The sequence below is a fragment of the Tubulanus polymorphus genome, chromosome 3 (assembly GCF_964204645.1).
Source record: "Tubulanus polymorphus chromosome 3, tnTubPoly1.2, whole genome shotgun sequence".
Lineage (NCBI taxonomy): Eukaryota > Metazoa > Nemertea > Palaeonemertea > Tubulaniformes > Tubulanidae > Tubulanus > Tubulanus polymorphus.
In genome coordinates, this window is record NC_134027.1 from 19,473,627 (window position 1) to 19,487,129 (window position 13,503).

The 13,503-nt window shown below is 36.7% G+C and overlaps 1 protein-coding gene across 7 annotated transcripts in view; it reads left to right on the plus strand.

The window, feature by feature from the left end:
- The window catches only part of LOC141901866 (sodium-coupled neutral amino acid transporter 7-like), a 41,620-nt gene extending 29,711 nt beyond the window's left edge, over window positions 1-11,909 (plus strand). For 6 of the 7 annotated variants that reach the window (XM_074789402.1, XM_074789401.1, XM_074789397.1 and 3 more), the window contains 4 exons: window positions 5,523-5,580; window positions 6,653-6,912; window positions 7,426-7,625; window positions 9,696-11,909. In XM_074789402.1, the coding sequence (XP_074645503.1) occupies window positions 5,523-5,580; window positions 6,653-6,912; window positions 7,426-7,625; window positions 9,696-9,895 (718 nt within the window). In that variant the 3' untranslated portion in view covers window positions 9,896-11,909. The remainder of the gene's footprint in view (window positions 1-5,522; window positions 5,581-6,652; window positions 6,913-7,425; window positions 7,626-9,695) is intronic. The other variant, XR_012618866.1, reaches the window with a different exon arrangement.
- Window positions 11,910-13,503: the final 1,594 nt, after the last annotated feature.

Below are 13,503 nucleotides of genomic sequence, written 5' to 3' on the forward strand. Positions count from 1 at the left end.
AATTAGTTAACCTATGCTGTGGGTGTTGTTGGTGTTGGTGAGAGTAATTAAATAATTAGTTAGAAGTTAATATTGGAGGTTACTTTAAGATTAAAAAGATTTATTTGGGGGGCAATTGTCCAGGGGGGCAATCATCCTGATACCCTGCCAGAAGAATGTTAAAATCGCAGCTAAAAATTTAGTGGTAAGACTTATGGGGTTGTCTTTTATCATGTAGCACGTAGAATTGCAATATTTTCTGAGAAAAACCCGAAAAACATTGAAAATTCTCCGCTTTTGATAAGTTACTTGCATTGACCTGAACCTGAACTTTTGATGTGAATACAGGAAACCCTAGGAAATTCCAGGAATTTTGGTGCTTCCCTTACAAAAAAATCACACATGTGATTTTTTAAAAAACACGTGTGATTCACATGTGTAAAAATGGGACATTATCACACGTGTGATTTTGTATATGAATCACACGTGTGATTTTGTCCCATTTTTACACATGTGAATCACACATGTGATTCACATTCAAGCTGTATCACACGTGTGATTTTCTAATCTAATTGTCCCATTTTTACACATGTGAATCACACGTGTGATACAGCCCTGAATGTAAATCACACATGTCACATAACACAGTCATGTGTGATTTATAACGCATGTGATCTGCAGTCATCCTCTTTGTTCAAGCTCCACACGACTGTATTCAAGAAGAAGTATAAGCTCACATTCATAATGGTCAAAATTTGACCACTTCTTTCATTGGACATGATGTTTCATCCATACTTCACTATTTCCTAAAAACTCATTGCCTGAAAGGAGATCCACGTAGTGGCAAAACAAAATGAATTTTCAAAATTACCAACCAAATGTAATAACTCACTTGTGTAAGCTTACATGTTAATGGGAATTTTATTTTCAAATATTTACAGATTTACTTCGTCAATTTATACTGTTTCAGCATTTGTCCAATCTTCTTTCTAATTTGTGCCGCGGTAACCCCCAATCTACAATTCAGAACATGATCTGGAATGAGACAAAATTATAAAACATTTAAATACTACACACAATTCCAAACAATAAATCAATATCCCTAATATCAATCATCTGATGAAAAAAGCCAAAGTTACATTATTATGATAAGTGAAACCAGACGAAAAATAAACGGCGCTACTTTTACACTAGCTTATAAATTTTTTCAATCAACACTTACCATAACAGGACTCAAAACCTCTTTTTCAGTAATTTGTTCCGGCTGAAAGTATATGTTTCATTCTCCATGTAGATAAATTACTACTCGAGGAAATGTATTGACTCCCTAGATTAATAACGGAAAATTCCATTTTAATTTGTAAATGATTTATTCCAATGTAGAAAGAATTGGCAAATACTGTTCAATACCGGCTGATCATTCAGTTTAGTAATTATACAGTAGGCCTATAGTATGCAAACGAGTGTCTTTTTCCTGGACATATCGTGGATTAAAAATAGTTCATGGTGTAATCTAGGCCTACTTGTTAGGCATGGACATGTTGTACTTTGCATGCATCAATCATCAACCATCATGCATCAATCATCACGCTTCAAGGTAATGTCTTAATATTTGTGTTACACATGTATCTACCCTAGACACATCTTCAGCCCAAAAACTGGCCCTGTCAGAATCAAGATGGCCGACTGGCAGCCATTGTTGTTCGCCAAAATCAGTACTTTCTACACATTTTTGAACTTTATGAGGGAAATTTTGAAGACGCTTTGATCAATTACCTTGATCTTTCGGATTTATGTGAATCCCCTCAGGGCCCATCAACATAACAAAAATTGGGTCGGTTGGACTCAAGATGGCCGTCCTATGACCTTTTTAGTGCCCAAAAATGTTAATTTTGGCCCGAATTCTGAGTCCTGTAGCTTCCTACTGGTTTGCCATTTCTCATTACAATTTGTGATGGGTATTCTTTGGAAAGGGATGTTTTATACCTGAGACATATATTTTTTCATCAGCCAATTATGACGCAATTGGCGGCCATCTTGTTGTCACCAGTACTCATTCGTAAATGGGAAAAAGTTTTTCCACATTATATTGATACCTAAGCATATTTTGCTACCACAATCAAATAGAAAGTTGTAGCTCATAACGTGTTCTATGATTGTGGTGAGTTTCAAGGTAATTGGATTTCGTATATGGCCACCAGGGGGCGTTGAATAATACAATATCTTAGCATTTCTTTATTATATTCGTACCTATGCATATTTTGTTACCACAATCAATTGGAAAGTTGTGTAGCTCATGACATCATCTATGATTGTTGCGAGTTTTAAGGACATTTTTCTATATGGTCACCAGGGGGCGTTGAATAGTAGAATAACTTAGTATTTCCTTATTATATTGGTACCTAGGCATATTTTGTTACCATGATCAATTGCAAAGTTGTAGTTCATGACATGTTCTATGATTGCGGTGAGTTTCGAGGTCATTGGGTTTTGAATATGGTCTCCAGGGGGCGTTGAATAGTAGAATGACTTAGTATTTCCATATTAAATTGGTAACGAGGCATATTTTGTTATCACAATCAATTACAAAATCGTAGCTGCTGACATGTTCTATGATTGTGGTGAGTTTCAAGGTCATTGGTTTTTGTAAATGGTCACCAGGGGGCGTTAAATGTTGAAATTGTTAGATTGTTGAGCATTTGAAACCACTTCCCAAGTGGGCATGATGTCCCTGGACCCCTAGTTGAATATTTATATTTTTTTAGAACTCAACAGCGAATGTAAAAACATATCATAACCTTATTTTATTTATTAAGCCGAATGAAAATACAAACTCAATAGTCCGTGGACATTGGTACTTGGTTTATTGCGCAGTTATATTCTTATTCCAACATAGATTCTATGACAAAAATGCAGATGTTCAGAATTTGGAACCAACATGGGAATGGTTCATATCCGAAACATTCACACTGTGTTGCAGATTGGAATAACTGATGTTAATCACATGTGTTATTCTAATGACATGTGTGATCCTAGCGGTTACACATGCGATCTGTGTTGTTGAGCCAATAACATGTGTGAATCACACATGTATTTCTCAATCACACATGTATTTCAGAATCACACATGTGATCATGTGTTATTCACACATGTGATATGCTCCACAACACAGATCACACATGTGATAGCTGGAATCACATGTGTTTTCTGTGTCTTTCACACCTTTCACACATGTAATGTGTGTTATTCACACATATAACATATGTGAATTTTTTGTAAGGGTTCTGATGTAATTATGGGATAGTCACAAAATGGCGAGCAATTCATTTTACATTCGTGCCGTGTTAATTCGTTTATAGTTCGTTCGTTGAAGTTTTGAACCATTTCCAAACTATAAGATATTTAAGATATTTATATTGTATTTTAAGATCGATTTCTGTGAAATCTTTAGTTGATTTGGTTTTTGAGAGGAATGATTTTATTTACACTACAGAAAATATCATTGACACTTATGCATGGATGACCTTGATATGTTCATTAGCCATGTGCGCAAACTGCAAATTCAATCAAATTTTAATCCGAAAAATATCAAATCCAATTCAATTTTACTTTATTGAACATATAAAATATTTATTTATTGAGCAAATTTCAGTAAATCCTATTCAATTCGATTCCGCATTCAGATCAATAAAACCAAGGGAAAAGATTGATCTGAGGTATTTGATCCTGCCAGCTCCCTGTGTAAATTATAGATATTGACTCAAGAGCTGGAAGTGTATTTTGACAAATATAACCCACAGAATACATCATTTGCCATCTTATGAAAGCTGACAGGCTGACCATAGTGTGCCCCTTGGGGCTCTTGTTATGGTTAGTTATGACCTTTGCACCATGTACATAGTAAAGGTTCATACCTGTGGTTGATAGCAGACAATTGATTTGAACCGCTTTGCAATGATTAAGATTACCGACCTTTACCATTCCTCTGTATTAAATACATTCAACAGCAGTCATGGGAATGGGTACATAAAAGGTTACCCTTTATCTAGTGGATCCAGAGGTTGAAATTGATAGGTACCTTTCAGGGGCGTAGTCACCTAAAATTCAATGGTGTGACAATCCGGAGCGCACATCCAAACAAGCGCTGAAGGCGCGATGTCTGGAAGGGGGGTTTTGGGGCCCTCCCCCAAGAAAATTTTGAACATTAAAACGTCTGAGATGCGTTCTGATGGCTATGAGAGCTCATATTTGAATAATTTTTCTATAGATAATATAATGCCTGTAAGGTTATCTTTGGTCCAGGGACAAATCCAGATGTTTCACCATCCCAGAGTCCTGCTGAACCGGAAGGGCAACTATATCATAGCACAAAATGAGGGACTTTGGGATACTCCCCCCAGAAAATTTGGATTTTTCAAGGCTCTGAGATGCAATCTTTAAGCATATTTCGGGCATAAAGTCTATCCCCCTTGAAGTTAATTATGTTCATTTAGATTCATTTAGACCATTTTCTATACTACTTCCAGAATACTTGCCCGGAATAAAACATTCATGTAAGTAGAAGAGCCTGTCAAAATCACGAACTAGAAAAATAGAAGGGCAAACCTGAGTACCCCTCGATACAAGTGGTAGGCTTGATCTGCCCTTGACCATTTATTGATGAATAGTAAACTAATGTTAGCTTATTGTAACTCTCGATTTTCTCGGTTTCCATGTTTCGGCACTTGAGCAGAATTTATTTGGTCAAATCCCTTATTATGGTCCATTTTTCATGAACAAAAACACCTACAGAATCAGTGAAACATAACCAGAAGAATACCGGTTTGAGTCGCTCTAAGTAATATGAAAAAGTCTTCTGAATTCGGCAACTTTGATACTGTGAGATCAGGTGCATGGTCCAGATGTGATACCATAAATACTATAAACAAAACTCGCTGGAGTCACTGGGTTGGATGTGGCCTACACCGAAAATCTCAAGTGCATTACCAACGCCCCCCCCCATATGAATACAGAATAAGGTTTATTATGACGTTTTAGCATAATGGGTTTTTCAATTATTGGTGCGACATATGTCGCAGTTGTCGCACCGGCGGCTACGCCCCTGCCTTTGAACTGCAAAATGTGCTTTGAAGGAACTCATGTTATTTGAAAAGCACTGACAGGGTTCTACCGTTACAAAAATTTGATGTACAAATATTAAAAGCTTAAGTGGAATAATTAGAGATATTTTAGCTGAAAAGTGCGGATGAAACTTTGGAGATCCTCAGAACCCCCTGTGTTCCATCTTAAGCACATGCAGCCAGCAGCAGATTAAGAGAAGAGCATACACCCCCCTAAAAACCTTGCAAATCTCCAGATTCTGTGATTCGTTTTGCTAAAGTGAAAGTTGTGAAATTGCAATTCAATTTGTGAGTCGAAAAATACTCCAATCATACCAGCTTCTGGCAACTGCAAAAAGAATCAAGCTCTACAAAACCTTCCATCTCTCAGCGATGCTTCTCATAAAGACTGGAAGTGAAAAAAATCTTTTGTTCTTTTTTCAGACCAGACAACTTTGCTGATATATTCATTGTTGTGCCAGTAATTTGCTTTGGATATCAGGTACTGAATATGGCCAACAATAAAAATCAGCATATTTGACGTATAATTTCGAACCTATGAAAGCCATGAGAAATCTTCACCTGAAACCTGCATGTGGCTGGTGGTTATTTTTCATTCCCTCATCCACATTGGAGACTGAATCCCAATTTTTGTTTTGCCTCGAAACCACTGCAAATGTTGAAAGAAATTTCATTGATCATTTTCCACCAAAATATCAATCAGGACATGAAATCCAGGGTTTTTTTATTTTAAACTATACAGTAAACCTTGCGCAAGTCGGATCAGCAAAGTCGGATAATCCCTTATATCAGCTGAATATTGATAGTCCCGATTTTTTCCTATATTTCAAAGAAATTTATATTCCAAGGTTTGATATTAAAAGTCGGCAACCTACTTATCTGGTAGTACTTTTCTTGATCCCAAATAAACATTTACTTATAGTCACTCATCGAAAGTCAGAGGGCCCTACTATTTTCTTCCCATTTTTCCCTTTTTTCATGTAGTTTGATTTCTTCTCTGTTTCGACCCCTATTTCTGGCTTTAATTCGACAATACATACCAACAGTCGTTATGTTAGTTGTGGTTAGTGTATTAGATTAGAAAAATAAATTCGAAATATTTCTGTGTTTTTAAATCGTTTCTTGTACCTTAGATTTTTATTTAATTTTTCCTGATACAGCAATTAATTTGTTTAAGTCATAGTTTTCAGAAAAAAGTTAGAAATCCGACTTATTTAAGTCGGACTCTTTCTAAGTCAGAGGATTCTTGGACCCAAACAATCTGACTTATGCATGGTTTACTGTAGCAGCGTGAAAGCTGTACGTTATTTGGGCGGGAACGGTGTGTTAATGGGTCCTACGGTAGGTCGCAAGGGCAGCTGTTGGTTGTGACCTATGCCTACCTTTTAGCAGTGCTTTACTTTTATGATCCTCACCTAATCTACCAAGGTCCTTGGAGTGGAAAGAACATTGTTTTATCTATTGATCATACTGATCTGGACCTTTGTCATGCATTGAGTTCAAGTAGGTTCTATATATGAAAAGATTTTCTTATAATGTTTTGTTAATTCCAGTGCCATGTTAGTGCAGTCCCTATATACTCATGTCTAAAAAATCGCTCAGTCATCGAATTCTCAAAGACATTGGTATTTGCATTGATCATTTGTGCATTAGCGTATTCAGTAACTGCTAGTTTCGGATACTTGACTTTTGGAGATAATGTTGACAGCGATATTCTGGTTTCGTATTATCCTGATGCCGCAGTACTTGTCGCTATAGCGATGATGGCTGGAAAGACGTACACTACATTTCCGATTCTTGCTTTTTGTGGAAGGTACTGTTTCAATCATATTTCTTTTCATCAATATGATAATTCCATATTTTTCACTGAGATAATACCGTAGCATATGCCAAGTATTTAATTCTAGGGTGACCTAGTCCATAAAACTCGATCCATATGTTTTTGACCTAGAATTACTACCAAGCTGAAATACTATTGGATATTCAGCAATAGTAACAATATTTGGATTTCGAAAGACAGCAAACCAATGGTTCTTCTAAAGGATTTCCCACAAATGTTTGTAAACATGGTACTCCCATTTGGATAATTTACAAATGTACCTAAAAATCCTTCTGGAAACTAATCCAAATGAACCTACTAGCCTATGAGATATATTGTACCACTGAGGCAATAACAGAAAAGTTAGACGCCCTTCATGACACTGTCAGCTGACATGGAAGGTCAAGATCTTTTATAATGGTAGTGTGTTGAAGTGGCTCCTGATCTTGTTGATTAGATAATTAATGCGTATCTGTGTTGATTAATTATATGTCTGTATTTTTTCAGATCAGCTCTTGACAGCGTTTGGTGCTCAATGTTGAAATTACCTCCTGATGAAATTGCCATGCATGAGAAACGAAGGCGAATTGTTCAAACAACTATTTGGTTTTTGTCATCTTTAGCACTCGCGGTATTTATACCAAACATTGGAGTTGTGATATCACTATTAGGCAGTCTAGCGGCACTATTTATATTTCTCTTTCCTGGTAAGTTGCTAACACTCTACAAGGTAAATTGAAAATCGTCCACAGTCTGTCTCTTCTTGATTTATCTTGTGTGTCTTCAATTTCGTGTTAAGAATGAAATAACTGGATCCCGGGCATTTCCGACTTTTGAAACAAAACTAACTGTTCGTAAATTTTTCTAACCCCGGCTCAACTAAAGTTGAAAGGGACTTATAGATTTAGCCACATTTGAAAAACGCTGCCCGGAAACGCTGCTGCTGCCGCCGCAACTGATGTTAACTGCCTAGAGACTGCAATGGTCGATACATTTTTTTTTTCAAACTTGGTACACAAGTAGGGCATCGTTTGGGGCAGAATTTTATTTAAAATTAGGTCGATTTGATTCTAATTATGGCCACTAGGGGCTGACATGAATAACATCCTATGGGCCACAAGTGTCGACTGATTTTTTCAAGCTTGGTTCACTAAATGGCATTACTTGAAGCAGAAAACTGTTTAGAATTTAGTTGATGCGATTCAAATTACGGCCACCAGGGCACAAATTGAACAAGAAAATTAATTTTAGAAAATTATTTGACGCCTGCGAAAAAAATGTAGAATTTCTGGGCTAAGCTAATGTGGAATTGCAAATTTGAAATCGAAGTTTTAATAAATTTGGGGAATGATGAGATTTGGCGATTGGGTAGATGATACAGCTCTTCGACTCTAGTAGTGGTTTAAATTTTTTTATTGAAAATTCTCAATAATTGATCGCGAACTTGCGACCGACTTCATTTACTTATGCCTCTAAGCTGGTCTGCAACTTCATTGCCTCCATGGTTGAAGAACGAGCTCTTCTGATGTCTGCTTCATCATGACTTCGAGCATATCGTGTGGCCTAGCCATCCGGCCCGGTCCCCGGGCCCGGGTGACGGGTTTGGCTGTCACTCGATATCCTAGAGTCTTGAGTCTGGGTGGGTTGAAGTAGACATTGTCATTTAAAATAACATGCGTATGTTGTTCTGTATGAATTACCCGTGTGTCATGTATGTTGTATTAATTTATTTTAAAATTTGTATTTATTGAATTTGGGAATTTTATCCCGGAATTTCAATGTAATAAGGATCAATAAAGAATTGAATTGAATTGTCACCTAATACACATGCCATCAGAGGACGCGGAGCCGTATATGACAGCTATGCTATTATAAATTGCTAATCTCACGAAACCTGCATACTCCTAATATCAAACATATTTTCTAAAACGTTTGAATATTGAAATTATGTGTTTACACATTTTCATTTTGACCGCTTGTAGCCGCTGATGAAATTCACGCCGGCCCTACACACATCGTAGATAGCTTCGTCATTCCACCGGCATGCCCACGTCAGGATCTGACTTTTATATCAGACTTCGAAATCGTGTATACATCCGCAATTTAACCGAATAATCCGATTTACTTATCATTTCTATTTATGCCTGCAGCTTCTGATATAATCATACATCCTTTACTATTACAATACGTCTTCTAATGATATTCAATGCAATATAACATTTCGACGTTCAAATATAGGTCATTATATAATCACAGGAAGCCATTCTACATCTATGTCAATAATATTTTGCCAGATAGCTTGTTTGTGTACACATAGACCTGTGACGTTTTGCACATCGATTTACGGCTGTCGTTTGTAAAATGACGCTGAATGGTTAACATTGTTTAGGTTTCATAATGGTAACGTTTTATAAGGCGTCAAAAAATGTTAACAGCCTAGATGTTGCAATTATTGACTGGTTTTTCATTCAAACTTGGTACACAAGTAGGGCATAACTTGGGGCAGAACCCTCTTTGAAATTTAGTCCGTGCAATTCAAATTATGGCCACTAGGGGAAGACAGCTAGAGGCTGCAACTGTTGACACACAATTGTTTTACCTTCGTACACCCATTGCCTAATATTATTTTTGAGAAATAATAGCAGCCACAATATTTCCAATGCTTTCACTTCTAACCCTGTTACTACACATGCGGTGCTGAATGTGGTGCAGGGCATAGCCTTATTCTAGTTGTTGATTGCATTATTGATGTTTGTTGTATTTTTCTTTTGTTTCAGGTTTATGTCTGCTACAAGTGGCTTTCGCTCAAGAGAGTTCAATAAAACGTTGGAAGTATTGGGTTCTAGTGATAACTGCCGTTATATTCATTGTATTAGGAACATTTATACTTGGAGTTGTTAGTGTACAATCAATTATGAATGATGTCAATAATGATGGAACATCAAAACCTTCCAAATCTCAGCTGCCGTGTACTTGATAGAGGCCAGTATCTGTTTTAGAAGATAATTTTTGAAATTTATGATGCAAAGACCCATTTCATGAGCATTGTTAGGTAATTGTACCTACTTGGTACCACATATTTTTGAAATTTGGCAATTAGGCACTTATAAAGACATTTTATCATTTCAGAATATACATGGGACGGTGGGCTGATTACTTAATTATGTATTTTTGTGAATAAGTCATCTTAGCCTTGGTCGCACTAAAGTCCAACAAAGGCTGATGGTTCACTGGCCACATGGCATCATATTCCTGTCTAGAAAAACTGCATCTGGATTTTTGTATAGGCAGCGGTCCCGACCCCCTTCAGAAATTTGATCCATTATCACCATTCAACAAATATTCTATCGTCGAAACATCACCTGTGTTAAGGCCACACTACATATATTTTAGATCGATATGAACCTACAAATGTTTATTTCCAAATACCATGCATTACTCATTTTATCACCCAACTTACAAAAAGTTATTAAAATCTTAGCCTCGAAAGTACATTGGTAAAAGAGCAAGTTTTGGAAATTATTCAAAAATTATGCAAATTAGTAAATATGTATTTTTTGAGTTTTACAAAAATGATCTCACCTCTTACAGTTTTAATCTCATTTGAGAAAGCTTCTATTCAAGTCAGATGATTACTTGAGTATCTTTTGTTAGATGTAAACAATTATATTTGTGTATAAAAAATCAGTAAATTACTACTGCTAGAAAAGAATTGTAAGGCGATTTTCGCTGGTCATCTCAGACTAACGGAATATGGGCTTTCTACTTTTGTGCAATTTCGTGTTTAGAAAAATATTCTTTTAAACCCACTTGGGACTAAATTTGCTGTTGGTTATTGTGTTCACTTTTGTCTGTCATCGGTCACTTTGTAGGCCTACCGATGTTGGTCAAAATTTTAGTTTTGAGAAGTTCTCAACACACTTTGATGTATGGTCTTGATATTTGGTTTATGTGTGTACCTATCCTTGATGCACCTGTGGCCCTAAAGTGGCCCGATCAGAATCAAGATGGCCAGTTGTCCCGCAAATCCACACTTGCACATTTTTGATGTTTCAGTGGGAAATGTTGAAGATTCTTTTATTTTGGGGTGTCTTTGGGTTTTCCGTATGAATTTCTATTTGATCATGCAATTATAGTTAATATGTTGTTTTGTTATCTTCTGACTGCCTGCATGATCTTAATCACACACGTTTGTTTTACAGTACATTCAACCCCCAATACACGATCACATCGGTGCAGAACAATTTTGGCAGTATAGAGAGTATGGCGCTATATCGGGGGTGTTTTACCATGTATTTTTATAAAGATGTACATTGAGAAAACCTGGCGGTAGGCGGGGATGGCGGTATGTGGGAGGGCAGTATATCAGCGGGTGACTGTATTAGCAAATAATAATGCCCTTAGGGCCACAATAACAATTGGTTTGGTCCGAAACTAGATGCCTGTTTTATGAATTTTCTTGCTCTTAAAGAGGTCATTATATGTCTGAATTCTGTGGCTTCTTGCTTCTTTATTGTCTTCATGCAACATAGAAATTTTTGATTGGAATACTATGGAGAGAGACCTTTAATATATCAGATTTCAGGTGTTTGGATCAGTCCATTGTTATGCAGTCAGGAAACATGGATTGGGATTACATATTGTTATGTTCTCACCACCACGGACTTGGTATTTGTATATGTTCACCAGGGGACGTTGAGAAATGGCGAGTTTGACCGATTGTTGAGCATTTCAAACCACTTCCTAAGTGAGCATGGTGTCTCTGGACCACTAGTTTTCATTTATGAATTCCTGTCTAATGAATTTTAACAAATGACTTCTACTTCACTTTTATTTGATAACACGATTATAGTCAATTTTATATGATATTTTTTTCTGATGACCACTTGGCATATTTTAATCACACTTGTATGTTCTATTAGCAAATTATAATTTTACATTGATTTTATATCTTAATCTAACCGGTAATGTTTTGTATGTCAATGAATAAAATGTACGCAATGTAACGTTCATCTTATACTTTTACTTTCACCCCGTGTTCACTCACCAAATATACTGGATCGCTTGGCAGCGAGTGGTGCAGGATACACCACTGTTCTCCACCAGTGTTGTGGTGATGGATTCTACTCCACCAATGTTGTGTGTATGGTTTCTCCTCCACCTATGTTATGGTTCGTATATCTTCCAGTGCTGAATCCGGATTGGGTTGTCCAACTAGCGTCGTGGTAATAATTCTTCTTGATGATGTTGCGAGGACACTCTCTTAGATCAGATCTCCGTCCTTGGTCTTGACTTCTACACGGCTCCAGAAATAACTTAACAATTGCTTAAGTTATCTTTCGTTTATTCTTCTTACTAGATGTATACAGATCATTCCCCGGAGCTCTACTATCGTGCTTACAAAACCTCCCTATTTATATTACTTTCTCTTTTGTAACGTGTGCAAGTCCTCTTCCACACATGGCTTGGAATTCATGGATTGTGACGTATTCATACGTCACAACATTCCTCCCATCCATATATGGGCGATGACGTGTCTGCACACGTCACAATTTTCTAAAAATATACTTTTGCACTCAACGGAGTCCATGGCCGCACCATATTTGGTTTACCTACGTAGACACATACGTCACTTCCACACTTGTGTATTTATATAATTTCTATTTATGTTCATGTATGTGCATATCCACGCAGGTTGTCTGATAATGCAATACTGGCCATGAAAACACCAGCTTCCATGCACTACTTGTTGATATTGTTTAACCGCTGATAACTGAACCCTACTACTATGTTCCCGAAAGCTTTATTGGTATAATTCATGAAAGCCCAATAATATTTATATATATATATATATATATATATATATATATATATATATATATATATATATATATATATATATATATATATATATATATATATATATATATATATATATATCCTAAACGTCTTCATAATAGTACGCTTTATATATAACATATCGTCGGAGAATTTCAATATGATAAATGTTATTTTGGTAATCACCTTGTGCTAGAGAGTGCGCATGCGCAGGAGTGGTCTAGTCGTACGAGAACCAGGACGTTTAAACTACAAATAACTGACATTGAACCAACATAATTTCTTCCCGATTTAGTCGCTCAACTCGTGAAGATTCATATTTTCGGAGGATATTGAGTGGATCGCGCGCGATCACTACGATTTTCGTACACGAACCAACTAGGTACAGGTCTAATCAACAGCCGAGTCTTTCAGACCTAATTCTATCAAACCGTGAAGACGCCATTGATCAAGTAACTTATGACCACCCCATAGGAAAAAGCGATCACATAGTTATCACCTTCAAGTACAGCGCTAAATATAGAGAACCCCCAGTGTCATCCACGGTGATACATAAATACGACCGCGGCGACTATGAGGCAGAGCATTGATACGGGAGAACTGTCAAACAAAATCGAGGCGACAGACAATGTTGAAATTGGATTCAAAAACCATTATGGATGGAACCAACAACAATGAAAGCCATCAAAGACAAACAAAAAGCCTGGCGGAAATTCCTGAAAACTAAAACTAATCAAGATAACGAAA